Source organism: Oncorhynchus mykiss, chromosome 7 (genome assembly GCF_057628025.1).
Source record: "Oncorhynchus mykiss isolate SJ-2025 chromosome 7, ASM5762802v1, whole genome shotgun sequence".
Taxonomy (NCBI): Eukaryota; Metazoa; Chordata; class Actinopteri; order Salmoniformes; family Salmonidae; genus Oncorhynchus; species Oncorhynchus mykiss.
Window position 1 is genome coordinate 82497272 of NC_143028.1, and position 17748 is coordinate 82515019.

The following is a 17748-nucleotide window of genomic DNA, read 5'->3' on the forward strand; positions in this document are numbered from 1 at the left end:
GAGCGTTACACCGAGGCCTGTACTCTGGAGCGGGATCGATTTGGTGGTGGAGGGTCCGTCATGGTCTGGCGCAGTGTGTCACAGCATCATCGGACTGAGCTTGTTGTCATTGCAGGCAGTCTCAACACTGTGCGTGACAGGGAAGACGTCCTCCTCCCTCATGTGGTACCCTTCCTGCAGGCTCATCCTGGCATGACCCTCCAGCATGACAATGCCACCAGCCATACTGCTCGTTCTGTGTGTGATTTCCTGCAAGATGGGAATGTCAGTGTTCTGCCATGGCCAGCGAGAGCCCGGATCTCAATCCCATTGAGCACGTCTGGGACCTGTTGGATCAGAGGGTGAGGGCTAGGGCCATTCCCCCACAGAAATGTCTGGGACCTGTTGGATCAGAGGGTGAGGCCTAGGGCCAGTCCCTCCAGAAATGTCTGGGACCTGTTGGATCGGAGGGTGAGGGCTAGGGCCATTCCCTCCAGAAATGTCCGGGAACCTGAGGTAACATTTCACGGGAAGAACTGGCAAATCTGGTGCAGTCCATGAGGAGATGCACTGCAGTAATTAATGCAGCTAGTGGCCACACCAGATACCGACTGTTACTTTTGATTTTGACTCCCCCTTTGTTCAGGGACACATTATTCAATTTCTGTCAGTCACATGTCTGTGGAACTTGTTCAGTTTATGTCTCAGTTGTTGAATCGTATGTTCATACAAATATTTACACATGTTTACAGTTGACAGTTGACAGTGAGGACGTTTCTTTTTTTGCTGAGTTTAGATTCCGATGCAATGCTTATAATGTAAATTATATCTTTCCACCCCTACTCTTGTCCACGGTGGTCTGCAAACCCACAACCTTCTCACAACCCACAACCTTCTCGCCCGCAACCCTGTGCTTTATCAAAATTCCTGCGTTGCCATGTAATGCTTACAGGATGAAGAACAGTTTCTAAATGGCATAGCCACTGTGGCATATCTCTGCTATCCACTTTGTTTCATTTTGGGTATAGGGGTCACTTGTTTATTTTTTTTAGAGGGTTTAGGTAATATAGATTTAGCTAAAGGGCCGGCCAACCATTTTCACTCCCTTAGTGCAGTTCTTACCAGTTGTAGACATGGATGATAGCAGCAGGCCACATGTAGAATGAGGCAAAGAAGGCCAGGATAGGGATGACTAGAGTTCCTCCCGCCAGGACAAACATGTTCACCACGTCTACATCCATGGCTGTAGCGCTGCAGTTCCCTGCAAACAACACAGTTATTAACACCTGCAACATGAGCCAGTTAAACAAATTAACCTTTTTGGGATAGGGGGCAGCATTTTCACTTTTGGATGAATAGCGTGCCCAGAGTGAACTGCCCCCTACTCTGTCCCAGATGCTAATATATGCATATTATTATTGGATAGAAAACACTGAAGTTTCTAAAACTGTTTGAATGATGTCAGTGTATAACAAAACTCATATGGCAGGCGAAAACCTGAGAAAAATCCAACCACGAAGACATCTGAGGTTTGTAGTTTTTCAAAGCTTGGCCTACCAAATACACATTGAGATATGGATGAGGTTGCACTTCCTAGGGCTTCCACTAGATGTCAACCGTCTTTTGAAACTTGAATGAGGATTCTGTGGTCAGTGGTCTGGCAGAGAGCCTTGGTCTCATGACGTGCGCTCCCGACAGAGTTACCTCTCGTTCCAGTGCCTTTCTGAAGACAAAGGAATTCTCCGGTTGGAACATTATTGATGTTTTATGTTAAAAACATCCTAATGATTGATTCCATAGATCGTTTGACATGTTTCTAAAGGACTGTAACGGAACTATTAGAGTTTTTGTTTGGATGAAATGCTCGCGCCTCATGAAGATGGATTACTGGGCTGAACACGCTAACAACAAGTGGCTATTTGGACATAAATTATGGAACTTTATGGAACAAATCAGTCATTTATTGTCGAACTGGGATTAATGGGAGTGCCTTCTGATGAAGATCATCAAAGGTAAGTGAATATTTATGGTGTTGTTTCTAACTTTGTTGATTCTAAAATGGCGGATATTCCTCTGGCTGTTTTGGGTTCTGAGCGCCGTTCTCAGATTATGCTTTTTTGAAATCTGACACAGCGGTTGCATTAATTAGAAGTCTATCTTTAATTCTGTGAATAACACTAGTATCTTTTATCAATGTTTATTTTGAGTATTCCCCCGGATGTTTTGGAATCAAAACATTATTGCACGTAACGCGTCAATGTAAACTGAGATTTTTGGATATAAATATGCACATTATCGAACAAAACATACATGTATTGTGTAACATGATGTCCTATGAGTGTCATCTGATGAAGATCATCAAAGGTTAGTGATTGATTTGATCTATATTTCTGCTTTTTGTGACTACTATCTTTGGCTGGACTTGTTAACATGTGAAAGTTACATATTTAAAAAAAATATTTTTGAATTTCGCGCACTGCCTTTTCAGCAGAATGTTGTTGAGGGGTTCCGCCTGTGCTAGAAAGGTTAACACCTGCAACATGAGCCAGTTAAACATATCAACACCTGCAACATGCGCCTGTTAAACATATTAACACCTGTAACAAGAGCCAGTTAAGTGGCAGCAACAGTCCTGAACCTAGCTTACAGTCCATGTTGGCATCAACAGTTCTGAACCTAGCTCACAGTCCATGATGGCAGCAACAGTCCTGCACCTTGCTTACAGTCCATGGTGGCAGCAACAGTCCTGAACTTAGCTTACAGTCCATGGTGGCAGCAACAGTCCTGAACCTAGCTTACAGTCCAAGGTAGCAGCAACAGTCCTGAACCTAGCTTACAGTCCACGGTGGCAGCAACAGTCCTGAACCTATCTTACGATCCATGGTGGCAGCAACAGTCCTGAACCTAGTTTACAGTCCATGGTGGCAGCAACAGTTCTGAACCTAGCTTACAGTCCATGGTGGCAGCAACAGTCCTGAACCTAGCTTACAGTCCATGGTGGCAGCAACAGTCCTGAACCTAGCTTACAGTCCTGAACCTAGCTTACAGTCCATGGTGGCAGCAACAGTTCTGAATCTAGCCTACAGTCCATGGTGGCAGCAACAGTCCTGAACCTAGCTTACAGTCCATGGTGGCAGCAACAGTTCTGAACCTAGCTTACAGTCCATGGTGGCAGCAACAGTCCTGAACCTAGCTTACAGTCCATGGTGGCAGCAACAGTCCTGAACCTAGCTTACAGTCCATGGTGGCAGCAACAGTCCTGAACCTAGCTTACAGTCCATGGTGGCAGCAACAGTCCTGAACCTAGCTTACAGTCCTGAACCTAGCTTACAGTCCATGGTGGCAGCAACAGTTCTGAATCTAGCTTACAGTCCATGGTGGCAGCAACAGTCCTGAACCTAGCTTACAGTCCATGGTGACAGCAACAGTTCTGAACCTAGCTTACAGCCCATGGTGGCAGCAACAGTCCTGAACCTAGCTTACAGTCCATGGTGGCAGCAACAGTCCTGAACCTAGCTTACAGTCCATGGTGGCAGCAACAGTCCTGAACCTAGCTTACAGTCCATGGTGGCAGCAACAGTCCTGAACCTAGCTTACAGTCCTGAACCTAGCTTACAGTCCATGGTGGCAGCAACAGTTCTGAATCTAGCTTACAGCCCATGGTGGCAGCAACAGTCCTGAACCTAGCTTACAGTCCATGGTGGCAGCAACAGTCCTGAACCTAGCTTACAGTCCATGGTGGCAGCAACAGTCCTGAACCTCGCTTACAGTCCATGGTGGCAGCAACAGTTCTGAACCTAGCTTACAGTCCATGGTGGCTGCAACAGTCCTGAACCTAGCTTACAGTCCTGAACCTAGCTTACAGTCCATGGTGGCAGCAACAGTCCTGAACCTAGCTTACAGTTCTGAACCTAGTTTACAGTCCTGAACCTAGCTTACAGTCCATGGTGGCAGCAACAGTTCTGAACCTAGCTTACAGTCCTGAACCTAGCTTACAGTCCTGAACCTAGCTTACAGTCCATGGTGGCAGCAACAGTCCTGAACCTGGCTTACAGTCCTGAACCTAGCTTACAGTCCTGAACCTAGCTTACAGTCCATGGTGGCAGCAACAGTCCTGAACCTAGCTTACAGTCCTGAACCTAGCTCACAGTCCATGGTGGCAGCAACAGTTCTGAATCTAGCTTACAGTCCATGGTGGCAGCAACAGTCCTGAACCTCGCTTACAGTCCATGGTGGCAGCAACAGTCCTGAACCTAGCTTACAGTCCATGGTGGCAGCAACAGTCCTGAACCTAGCTTACAGTCCATGGTGGCAGCAACAGTCCTGAACCTAGCTTACAGTCCTGAACCTAGCTTACAGTCCTGAACCTAGCTTACAGTCCATGGTGGCAGCAACAGTCCTGAACCTAGCTTACAGTCCTGAACCTAGCTCACAGTCCATGGTGGCAGCAACAGTTCTGAATCTAGCTTACAGTCCATGGTGGCAGCAACAGTCCTGAACCTAGCATACAGTCCATGGTGGCAGCAACAGTCCTGAACCTAGCTTACAGTCCATGGTGGCAGCAACAGTCCTGAACCTAGTTTACAGTCCATGGTGGCTGCAACAGTTCTGAACCTAGCTTACAGTCCATGGTGGCAGCAACAGTTCTGAACATAGCTTACAGTCCATGGTGGCAGTAACAGTCCTGAACCTAGCTCACGATCCATGGTGGCAGCAACAGTCCTGAACCTAGCTTACGGTCCATGGTGGCAGCAACAGTTCTGAACCTAGCTTCCCTGGGGCGGCAGGGTAGCCTAGTCGTTAGAGTGTTGGACTAGTAACCGGAAGGTTGCAAGTTCAAACCCCCGAGCTGACAAAGTACAAATCTGTCGTTCTGCCCCTGAACAGGCAGTTAACCCACTGTTCCTAGGCTGTCATTGAAAATATGAATTTGTTCTTAACTGACTTGCATAGTTAAATAAAGGTAAAAAACTTTGGTTTTTTTAAGCCTAGCTTATACAGTCCATGATGGCAGCAACAGTCCTGAACCTAAATTACAGTCCACCCTAGTCATTTTCCACACACACACACACACACACACACACACACACACTATGTAAGAGTGCCATTTGAGTTTAGTTATGTAAAAGGGTCAGCTCTGAGCAGACCATTAATTGGAAACTGCAGTCATTCACCATTCAGGACACTGTGCTGTGCAGTGTATTCAACCAATCCCCTAGGGGTGTCAACTGTCCATTGTTCTGCATAGGGACTGTCGACTCATGTTTCAGGACACACTTCTGAAATTATTACGTATGCACAGCCTCACCATTTCCCAATAAAAACTACTGAAACAAAATAATTGTTACTTCCTGTTTTTTTTACAGATCAGACACACATAACAATCAGATCAGGTGCCGGAAAATAGCCAATAGCCAGAAAAACACCCACGATCGTCATAATAGATCTCACTAATATCCTTACTCACTAATATGGTTATGAGTAAGCTAATCGGCCATCTTTAAAATGTTAACTTTCAGGTGAATAGGCTAGTTTTTCCTTGCCGGCCATATAATCTGGCTACACAGTATTAAATGCATGCAATTAATGGCTACAATCAGTTCTGTTACCGTACTGTAGGCTAGACTTCGGTTGTTACAATGAAACACTCCTCTCGCTCTCTCCCTCTCTTCTCTTCCTGCCGCCGAACCTGCTCAATCAAAGTCTTTCTATGAAAATACCCGAGTAATCTTCACCGAAAGCCTACATTTCTATCAACTGACTCTTCACCTAGAGATGTCATGAAGCAATGTTCACTGTGATATGTAACAACGTTTCATCTATCTTAAAGGGAAGGACGATAAAAGCAACAAAAAAAATTACATAAAATTACTGCCGACATCAAGTCAATGAAAAGGAAGCTCGACCAATAGAGAGGGAGTCAGATCCACATTTATGTAAGTGCTTGAACGAAGAGCGTCAGAAACGTGGGAGAACAGCCAAAGCCAGTGACATTAATGCACTGTCTCAAACACAGATACAATTTAAATACGGGGGAAATGTATTTGTGAATGTTTATTTAAATTATGTAGTATACCAGGCACCTACTTATATTTTAATATTCATGTTCAAGTCATAATTGATATATTTCCTATCATTTCAACCTAAAAAGTGTATTTCATTGTGTGTTGATGCATTTACAGTTGAAGTCGGAAGTTTACATACACTTAGGTTGGAGTCATTGAAACTCATTTTTCAACCACTCCACAAATTTCTTGTTAACAAACTATAGTTTGCAAGTCAGTTAGGACATCTACTTTGTGTATGACACAAGTCATTTTTCCAACAATTGTTTACAGACAGATTATTTAACTTATAATTCACTATATCACAATTCCAGTGGGTCAGAAGTTTACATACACTAAGTTGACTGTGCCTTTAAACATCTCGGAAAATTCCAGAAAATTATGTATTGGCTTTAGAAGCTTCTGATAGGCTAATTGACATAATTTGAGTCAATTGGAGGTGTACCTGTGGATGTATTTCAAGGTCTACCTTCAAACTCAGTGCCTCTTTGCTTGACATCATGGGAAAATCAAAATGAATCAGCCAAGACATTAGAAAAAAACATTGTAGACCTCCACAAGTCTGGTTCATCCTTGGGAGCAATTTCCAAATCCCTGAAGGTAACACGTTCATCTGTACAAACAATAGTATGCAAGTATAAACACCATGGAACCACGCAGCCGTCATACCGCTCAGGAAGGAGACGCTTTCTGTCTCCTAGAGATGAACGTACTTCGGTGTGAAAAGTGGGAATTATCCCAGAACAGCAGCAAAGGACCTTGTGAAGATGCTGGAGGAAACAGGCACAAAAGTATCTATATCCACAGTAAAACGAGTCCTATATCAACATAACCTGAAAGGCCGCTCAGCAAGGAAGAAGCCACTGCTCCAAAACCGCCATGAAAAAGCCAGACTACGGTTTGCAACTACACATGGGGACAAAGATTGTACTTTTTGGAGAAATGTCCTCTGATGAAACAAAAATATAACTGTTTGGCCATAATGACCATCGTTATGTTTGGAGGCAAAAGGGGGATGCTTGCAAGCCGAAGAACACCATCCCAACCGTGAAGCCCAGGGGTGGCAGCATCATGTTGTGGAGGTGCTTTGCTGCAGGAGAGACTGGTGCACATCACAGAAAAGATGGCATCATGAGGGAGGACAATTATGTGGATATATTGAAGCAACATCTCAAGACATCAGTCAGGAAGTTAAAGCTTGGTCACAAATGGATCTTCCAAATGGACAATGACCCCAAGCATACTTCCAAAGTTGTGGCAAAATGGCTTAAGGACAACAAAGTCAAGGTATTGGACTGGCCATCACAAAGCCCTGACCTCAATCCTGTAGAAGATTTGTGGGCAGAACTGAAAAAGCGTGTGTGAGTAAGGAGGCCTACAAACCTGACTCCGTTTCTCCAGCTCTGTCAGGAGGAATGGACCAAAATGCACCCAACTTATTGTGGGAAGCTTGTGGAAGGCTACCCAAAACGTTTGACCCAAGTTAAACAATTTAAAGGCCATGCTACCAAATACTAATTGAGTGTATGTAAACTTCTGACCCACTGGGAATGTGATGAAAGAAAAAAAAATCTGAAATAAATCATTCTCTCTACTATTATTCTGACATTTCACATTCTTAAAATAAAGTGGTGATCCTAACTTACCTAAAATAGGGGAATATTTTTACTAGGATTAAATGTCAGGAATTGTGAAAAACTGAGTTTAAATGTATTTGGCTAAGGTGTATGTAAACTTCCGACTTCGACTGTATACTGTAGATCTCAAGCCTTCATTCACTTCCTTAACATCACTCTTTGGTTAGTGAGTGAGTATAGAGAATGAGGTGGTGTTAAAACACTGAGTGATCACAGAGAGAGAATGAGGTGGTGTTAGAACACTGAGCGATCACAGAGAGAGAATGAGGTGGTGTTAGAACACTGAATGATCACAGAGAGAGAATGAGGTGGTGTTAGAACACTGAGTGAGCCAGAGATAGGAATGATCACAGAGAGAGAATGAGGTGGTGCTAGAACACTGAGTGAGCCAGAGATAGGAATGATCACAGAGAGAGAATAAGGTGGTGTTAGAACACTGAGTGTTCACAGAGAGAGAATGAGGTGGTGTTAGAACACTGAATGATCACAGAGAGAGAATGAGGTGGTGTTAGAACACTGAGTGAGCCAGAGATAGGAATGATCACAGAGAGAGAATGAGGTGGTGCTAGAACACTGAGTGAGCCAGAGATAGGAATGATCACAGAGAGAGAATAAGGTGGTGTTAGAACACTGAGTGATCACAGAGAGAGAATGAGGTGGTGTTAGAACACTGAATGATCACAGAGAGAGAATGAGGTGGTGTTAGAACACTGAATGATCACAGAGAGAGAATGAGGTGGTGTTAGAACACTGAGTGATCACAGAGAGAGAATGAGGTGGTGTTAGAACACTGAATGATCACAGAGAGAGAATGAGGTGGTGTTAGAACACTGAGTGAGCCAGAGATAGGAATGATCACAGAGAGAGAATGAGGTGGTGCTAGAACACTGAGTGAGCCAGAGATAGGAATGATCACAGAGAGAGAATAAGGTGGTGTTAGAACACTGAGTGTTCACAGAGAGAGAATGAGGTGGTGTTAGAACACTGAATGATCACAGAGAGAGAATGAGGTGGTGTTAGAACACTGAGTGAGCCAGAGATAGGAATGATCACAGAGAGAGAATGAGGTGGTGCTAGAACACTGAGTGAGCCAGAGATAGGAATGATCACAGAGAGAGAATAAGGTGGTGTTAGAACACTGAGTGATCACAGAGAGAGAATGAGGTGGTGTTAGAACACTGAATGATCACAGAGAGAGAATGAGGTGGTGTTAGAACACTGAATGATCACAGAGAGAGAATGAGGTGGTGTTAGAACACTGAGTGATCACAGAGAGAGAATGAGGTGGTGTTAGAACACTGAATGATCACAGAGAGAGAATGAGGTGGTGTTAGAACACTGAGTGAGCCAGAGTTAGGAATGATCACAGAGAGAGAATGAGGAGGTGTTAGAACACTGAGTGAGCCAGAGCTAGGAATGATCACAGAGAGCGGTACTAGGCTAATTATAGGATCATCACCAATCATTTTTATCAAATCAAAGTTTATTGGTCATGTACACATATTTGCAGATGTTATCGTAAGGTGCAGCGAAATGCTTGTGTTTCTAGCTCCAACAGTGCAGTAACACCAAATCCAAAGCAATATAGACACAGTCCATAAAGTAAAAATAAAGAAATATCTGAACGAGCAATGTCGAAGTCCGGAATACAGTGCCTTGCGAAAGTATTCGGCCCCCTTGAACTTTGCGACCTTTTGCCACATTTCAGGCTTCAAACATAAAGATATAAAACTACTATTTTTTTGTGAAGAATCAACAACAAGTGGGACACAATCATGAAGTGGAACGACATTTATTGGATATTTCAAACTTTTTTAACAAATCAAAAACTGAAAAATTGGGCGTGCAAAATTATTCAGCCCCTTTACTTTCAGTGCAGCAAACTCTCTCCAGAAGTTCAGTGAGGATCTTTGAATGATCCAATGTTGACCTAAATGACTAATGATGATAAATACAATCCGCCTGTGTGTAATCAAGTCTCCGTATAAATGCACCTGCACTGTGATAGTCTCAGAGGTCCGTTAAAAGCGCAGAGAGCATCATGAAGAACAAGGAACACACCAGGCAGGTCCGAGATACTGTTGTGAAGAAGTTTAAAGCCGGATTTGGATACAAAAAGATTTCCCAAGCTTTAAACATCCCAAGGAGCACTGTGCAAGCGATAATATTGAAATGGAAGGAGTATCAGACCACTGCAAATCTACCAAGACCTGGCCGTCCCTCTAAACTTTCAGCTCATACAAGGAGAAGACTGATCAGAGATGCAGCCAAGAGGCCCATGATCACTCTGGATGAACTGCAGAGATCTACAGCTGAGGTGGGAGACTCTGTCCATAGGACAACAATCAGTCGTATATTGCACAAATCTGGCCTTTATGGAAGAGTGGCAAGAAGAAAGCCATTTATTAAAGATATCCATAAAAAGTGTTGTTTAAAGTTTGCCACAAGCCACCTGGGAGACACACCAAACATGTGGAAGAAGGTGCTCTGGTCAAATGAAACCAAAATTTAACTTTTTGGCAACAATGCAAAACGTTATGTTTGGCGTAAAAGCAACACAGCTGAACACACCATCCCCACTGTCAAACATGGTGGTGGCAGCACCATGGTTTGGGCCTGCTTTTCTTCAGCAGGGACAGGGAAGATGGTTAAAATTGATGGGAAGATGGATGGAGCCAAATACAGGACCATTCTGGAAGAAAACCTGATGGAGTCTGCAAAAGACCTGAGACTGGGACGGAGATTTGTCTTCCAACAAGACAATGATCCAAAACATAAAGCAAAATCTACAATGGAATGGTTAAAAAATAAACATATCCAGGTGTTAGAATGGCCAAGTCAAAGTCCAGACCTGAATCCAATCGAGAATCTGTGGAAAGAACTGAAAACTGCTGTTCACAAATGCTCTCCATCCAACCTCACTGAGCTCGAGCTGTTTTGCAAGGAGGAATGGGAAAAAATGTCAGTCTCTCGATGTGCAAAACTGATAGAGACATACCCCAAGCAACTTACAGCTGTAATCGCAGCAAAAGGTGGCGCTACAAAGTATTAACTTAAGGGGGCTGAATAATTTTGCACGCCCAATTTTTCAGTTTTTGATTTGTTAAAAAAGTTTGAAATATCCAATAAATGTCGTTCCACTTCATGATTGTGTCCCACTTGTTGTTGATTCTTCACAAAAAAATACAGTTTTATATCTTTATGTTTGAAGCCTGAAATGTGGCAAAAGGTCGCAAAGTTCAAGGGGGCCAAATACTTCCGCAAGGCACTGTATATATAACTATCTATCTAATATATACATATATAAACTCAGCAAAAAAAGAAACGTCCTCACTGTCAACTGCGTTTATTTTCAGCAAACTTAACATGTGTAAATATTTGTAGGAACATAAGATTCAACAACTGAGACATAAACTGAACACGTTCCACAGACATGTGACTAACAGAAATGGAATAATGTGTCCCTGAACAAAGGAGGAGTCAAAATCAAAAGTAACAGTCAGTATCTGGGGTGGCCACCAGCTGCATTAAGTACTGCAGTGCATCTCCTCCTCATGGACTGCACCAGATTTGCCAGTTCTTGCTGTGAGATGTTACCCCACTCTTCCACCAAGGCACCTGCATGTTCCCGGACATTTCTGGAGGGAATGGCCCTAGCCCTCACCCTCTGATCCAACAGGTCCCAGACGTGCTCAATGGGATTGAGATCCGGGCTCTTCGCTGGCCATGGCAGAACACTGACATTCCTGACTTACAGGAAATCACTCACAGAACGAGCAGTATGGCTGGTGGCATTGTCATGCTGGAGGGTCATGTTAGGATGAGCCTGCAGGAAGGGTACCACATGAGTTAGGAGGATGCCTTCGCTGTCACGCACAGCACCAATGGGATTGAGATCTGGGCTCTTCGTCTACTTTTGTTCTGACAAATGAAGGCTATTCCATGAGAGAAATTGCCAAGAAACTGAAGATCTCGTACAATGCTGTGTACTACTCCCTTCACAGAACAGCGCAAACTGACTCGAACCAGAATAGAAAGAGGAGTGGGAGGCCCCGGTGCACAACTGAGCAAGGGGACAAGTACATTAGATTGTCTAGTTTGAGAAACAGACACCTCACAAGTCCTCAACTGCCAGCTTCATTAAATAGTACCTGCAAAACACCAGTCTCAACGTCAACAGTGAAGAGGCGACTCCGGGATGCTGGTCTTCTAGGCAGAGTTCCTCTGTCCAGTGTCTCTGTTCTTTTGCCCATCTTAATCTTTTCTTTTTATTGGCTAGACTGAGACATGGCTTTTTCTTTGCAACTCTGCTTTTTGGTCTGCTTTTCCTTCACTCTGCAGTCCAACTCATCCCAAACCATCTCATTTGGGTTGAGGTTGGGTGATTGTGGAGGCCAGGTCATCTGATACAGCACACCATCACTCTCCTTCTTCGTCAAATAGCCCTTACACAGCATGGAGGTGTGTTTTGGGTCATTGTCCTGTTGATAAAATAGTTATAGTCCCACTAAGCGCAAACCAGATGGGATGGCGTATCGCTACAGAGTGCTGTTGTAGCAATGCTGGTTAAGTGTGCCTTGAATTCTAAATAAATTACTGACAGTGACACCGGCAAAGCACTCCCACACCATCACACCTCCTCCTCCATGCTTCACAGTGGGAACCACACATGCAGAGATCATCTGTTCACCTACTCTCACAAAGACACAGCTGTTGGAACCAAACATTTCACATTTGGACTCATCAGACCAAAGGACAGATTTTCACTGGTCTAATGTCCATTGCTCATGTTTCTTGTCCCAAGCAAGTCTCTTCTTATTGGTGTCCTTAAGTAGTGGTTACTTTGCAGCAATTTGACCATGAAGGTCTGATTCACAAAGTCTCACAACAGTTGATGTTGAGATGCGTCTGTTGTGAAGCATTTATTTGGGCTGCAATATTAGGTGCAGTTAACTCTAATGAACTTATCCTCTGCAACAGAGGTAACTCTGGGTCTTAATTTCCTGTGGCGGTCCTCATGAGAGCCAGTTTCATCATAGCGCTTGATGGTTTTTACGACTCCACTTGATAGAAACTTTCAACATTCTTGAAAATTTTCCCGTATTGACTGACCTTCATGTCTTATGGTAATTTATTTTTATTTTTATTTTACCTTTATTTAACCAGGCAAGTCAGTTAAGAACAAATTCTTATTTTCAATGACGGCCTAGGAACAGTGGGTTAACTGCCTGTTCAGGGGCAGAACGACAGATTTGTACCTTGTCAGCTCGGGGGCTTGAACTTGAAACCTTCCGGTTGCTAGTCCAATGATGGACTGTCGTTTCTCTTTGATATTTGCGCTTTTCTTGCCATAATATTGACTTGGTCTTTTACCAAATAGGACTATCTTCTGTACACCACCACAATTAACCTTGTCACAACACAACTGATTGGCTCAAACGCAGTAAGAAGTTAAGAAATTCCACAAATTAACAAGGCACACCTATTAATTAAAATGCATTCCAGATGACTACCTCATGAAGCTGGTTGAGAGAATGTCAAGAGTGTGCAAAGCTGTCATCAAGGCAAAGGGTGGCAACTTTGAAAAAAGTTAAATATAAAACTTTTATTTTTATTTTTTTTTAATTTCTTTTTAAAGGTCACTCCATGAATCAATGTGCCATTTCATAGTTTTGATGTCTTCATTATTCTACAACGTTGAAAACAGTAAAAAAATAAAAAATAAAATAATAATAATAATAATAAAATCCTTGAATGAGTAGGTGTGTCCAAACTTTTGTCTGGTACTGTATATACACACACAGTGCCTTGCAAAAGTATTCATCCCCCTTGGCATTTTTCCTATTTTGTTGCATTACAACCTGTAAAATACATGTATTTTTATTTGGATATCATGTTATGGACATAAACAAAATAGTCCAAATTGGTGAAGTGAAATGAAAAAATAACTTGTTTCAAAAAATTTTAAAAAATAAAAACGTAAAAGTGTTGCGTGCACCACAACAAGAGGGCCGCCACCAAAAATCATGGAACAGGCAAGGAAGGCATTAATCAGAGAGGCAACAAAGATGAAGGAGCTGCAAAGCTCCACAGTGGAGATTGGATTATCTGTCCATAGGACCACTTTAAACCGTACACTCCACAGAGCTGGGCTTTATGGAAGAGTGGCCAGAAAAAAGCCATTCCTTAAAGAAAGAAATAAGCAAACACGTTTGGTGTTTGCCAAAAAGCATGTTGGAGACTCCCCAAATATATGGAAGAAGGTAGTCAGTCTGGTCAGATGAGACTAAAATTGAGCTTTTTGGCCATCAAGGAAAACGCTATGTCTGGCGCAAACCCAACACCTGTCATCACCCCGAGAACACCAGGTTTTTCAGCGGCGGGGACTGGGAAACTGGTCAGAATTGAAGTAATGATGGATGGCGCTAAATACAAGGATATTCTTGATGGAAACCTGTTTCAGTCTTCCAGAGATTTGAGACTGGGACAGAGGTTCCCCTTCCAGCAGGACAATGACCCTAAGTATACTGCTAAAGCAAGTGGTTTAAGTGGAAACATTTAAATGTCTTGGAATGGCCTAGTCAAAGCCCAGACCTCAATCCAATTGAGAATCTGTGGTATGACTTAAAGATCGCTGTACATCAGTGGAATCAATCCAACTTGAAGGAGCCAGAGCAGTTTTGCCTTGAAGAACGGGCAAAAATCCCAGTGGCTAGATGTGCCAAGCATATAGAGACAAACCCCAAGAGACTTGCAGCTGTAATTGCTGCAAAAGATGGCGGTGCAAAGTGTTGACTTTGGGGTTGTGAATAGTTATGCATGCTCAAGTTCTGTTTTTTTGTCTTATTTCTTGTTGGTTTCACAATTCAAAATATTTTGCATCTTCAAAGCGGTAGGCATGTTGTGTAAATCAAATGATACAAACCCCGTGATGATACCATGACATCTACGCTGTGCTAAACTGTTCATGTCAGATACCATGACATCTACGCTGTGCTAAACTGTTCATGCCAGATACCATCACATCAACGCTGTGCTAAACTGTTCATGTCAGATACCATCACATCAACGCTGTGCTAAACTGTTCATGTCAGATACCGTCACATCAACGCTGTGCTAAACTGTTCATGTCAGATACCATCACATCAACGCTGTGCTAAACTGTTCATGTCAGATACCATCACATCAACGCTGTGCTAAACTGTTCATGTCAGATACCATCAACGCTGTGCTAAACTGTTCATGTCAGATACCATCAACGCTGTGCTAAACTGTTCATGCCAGATACCATCACATCAACGCTGTGCTAAACTGTTCATGTCAGATACCATCACATCAACGCTGTGCTAAACTGTTCATGTCAGATACCATCAACGCTGTGCTAAACTGTTCATGCCAGATACCATCACATCAACGCTGTGCTAAACTGTTCATGTCAGATACCATCACATCAACGCTGTGCTAAACTGTTCATGTCAGATACCATCAACGCTGTGCTAAACTGTTCATGTCAGATACCATCAACGCTGTGCTAAACTGTTCATGTCAGATACCATCACATCAACGCTGTGCTAAACTGTTCATGCCAGATACCATCACATCAACGCTGTGCTAAACTGTTCATGTCAGATACCATCACATCAACGCTGTGCTAAACTGTTCATGTCAGATACCATCAACGCTGTGCTAAACTGTTCATGTCAGATACCATCAACGCTGTGCTAAACTGTTCATGTCAGATACCATCAACGCTGTGCTAAACTGTTCATGTCAGTTACCATCACATCAACGCTGTGCTAAACTGTTCATGTCAGATACCATCACATCAACGCTGTGCTAAACTGTTCATGTCAGATACCATCACATCTACGCTGTGCTAAACTGTTCATGTCAGATACCATCACATCTACGCTGTGCTAAACTGTTCATGTCAGATACCATCAACGCTGTGCTAAACTGTTCATGTCAGATACCATCACATCAACGCTGTGCTAAACTGTTCATGTCAGATACCGTCAACGCTGTGCTAAACTGTTCATGTCAGATACCATCACATCAACGCTGTGCTAAACTGTTCATGTCAGATACCATCAACGCTGTGCTAAACTGTTCATGCCAGATACCATCACATCAACGCTGTGCTAAACTGTTCATGTCAGATACCATCACATCAACGCTGTGCTAAACTGTTCATGTCAGATACCATCAACGCTGTGCTAAACTGTTCATGTCAGATACCATCACATCAACGCTGTGCTAAACTGTTCATGTCAGATACCATCACATCAACGCTGTGCTAAACTGTTCATGTCAGATACCATCACATCAACGCTGTGCTAAACTGTTCATGTCAGATACCATCACGTCAACGCTGTGCTAAACTGTTCATGTCAGATACCATCACATCAACGCTGTGCTAAACTGTTCATGTCAGATACCATCACATCAACGCTGTGCTAAACTGTTCATGTCAGATACCATCACGTCAACGCTGTGCTAAACTGTTCATGTCAGATACCATCACATCAACGCTGTGCTAAACTGTTCATGTCAGATACCATCACATCAACGCTGTGCTAAACTGTTCATGTCAGATACCATCACATCAACGCTGTGCTAAACTGTTCATGTCAGATACCATCACATCTACGCTGTGCTAAACTGTTCATGTCAGATACCATCAACGCTGTGCTAAACTGTTCATGTCAGATACCATCAACGCTGTGCTAAACTGTTCATGTCAGATACCATCACATCAACGCTGTGCTAAACTGTTCATGTCAGATACCATCACATCAACGCTGTGCTAAACTGTTCATGTCAGATACCATCAACGCTGTGCTAAACTGTTCATGTCAGATACCATCAACGCTGTGCTAAACTGTTCATGTCAGATACCATCACATCAACGCTGTGCTAAACTGTTCATGTCAGATACCGTCACATCAACGCTGTGCTAAACTGTTCATGTCAGATACCATCACATCAACGCTGTGCTAAACTGTTCATGTCAGATACCATCAACGCTGTGCTAAACTGTTCATGTCAGATACCATCACATCAACGCTGTGCTAAACTGTTCATGTCAGATACCATCACATCTACGCTGTGCTAAACTGTTCATGTCAGATACCGTCACATCAACGCTGTGCTAAACTGTTCATGTCAGATACCATCACATCAACGCTGTGCTAAACTGTTCATGTCAGATACCATCAACGCTGTGCTAAACTGTTCATGTCAGATACCATCACATCAACGCTGTGCTAAACTGTTCATGTCAGATACCATCACATCAACGCTGTGCTAAACTGTTCATGTCAGATACCATCACATCAATGCTGTGCTAAACTGTTCATGTCAGATACCATCACATCAACGCTGTGCTAAACTGTTCATGTCAGATACCATCACATCAACGCTGTGCTAAACTGTTCATGTCAGATACCATCACATCAACGCTGTGCTAAACTGTTCATGTCAGATACCATCAACGCTGTGCTAAACTGTTCATGTCAGATACCATCAACGCTGTGCTAAACTGTTCATGTCAGATACCATCACATCAACGCTGTGCTAAACTGTTCATGTCAGATACCATCACGTCAACGCTGTGCTAAACTGTTCATGTCAGATACCGTCAACGCTGTGCTAAACTGTTCATGTCAGATACCGTCAACGCTGTGCTAAACTGTTCATGTCAGATACCATCACGTCTACGCTGTGCTAAACTGTTCATGCCAGATACCATCACATCAACGCTGTGCTAAACTGTTCATGTCAGATACCATCACATCTACGCTGTGCTAAACTGTTCATGTCAGATACCATCACATCAACGCTGTGCTAAACTGTTCATGTCAGATACCATCACATCAACGCTGTGCTAAACTGTTCATGCCAGATACCATCACATCAACGCTGTGCTAAACTGTTCATGCCAGATACCGTCACATCAACGCTGTGCTAAACTGTTCATGTCAGATACCATCACATCAACGCTGTGCTAAACTGTTCATGTCAGATACCATCACATCAACGCTGTGCTAAACTGTTCATGTCAGATA

At 43.2% G+C, this 17748-nt stretch overlaps 2 protein-coding genes across 4 annotated transcripts in view; one reads left to right on the top strand and one right to left on the bottom strand.

The window, feature by feature from the left end:
• The window catches only part of LOC110528677 (monoacylglycerol lipase ABHD6), a 44567-nt gene extending 38666 nt beyond the window's left edge, over positions 1-5901 (bottom strand). For 2 of the 3 annotated variants that reach the window (XR_016497465.1, XM_036984302.2), the window contains exons 1-2: positions 5594-5901; positions 1102-1240 (exon numbers count right to left, since the gene is read on the bottom strand). Coding sequence is in view for 2 of the 3 variants with exons in the window: in XM_036984302.2 (XP_036840197.1) it covers positions 1102-1220 (119 nt within the window). In the remaining variant the exon portion in view is untranslated. Of the gene's footprint in view, positions 1-1101; positions 1241-5588 lie in introns of all 3 variants that reach the window. The other variant, XM_036984303.2, reaches the window with a different exon arrangement.
• The window catches only part of LOC110528678 (deoxyribonuclease gamma), a 38671-nt gene continuing 26731 nt past the window's right edge, over positions 5809-17748 (top strand). The window contains exon 1 of the mRNA XM_090242095.1: positions 5809-5915. The gene's annotated coding sequence lies outside the window, so the exon portion shown is untranslated. The remainder of the gene's footprint in view (positions 5916-17748) is intronic.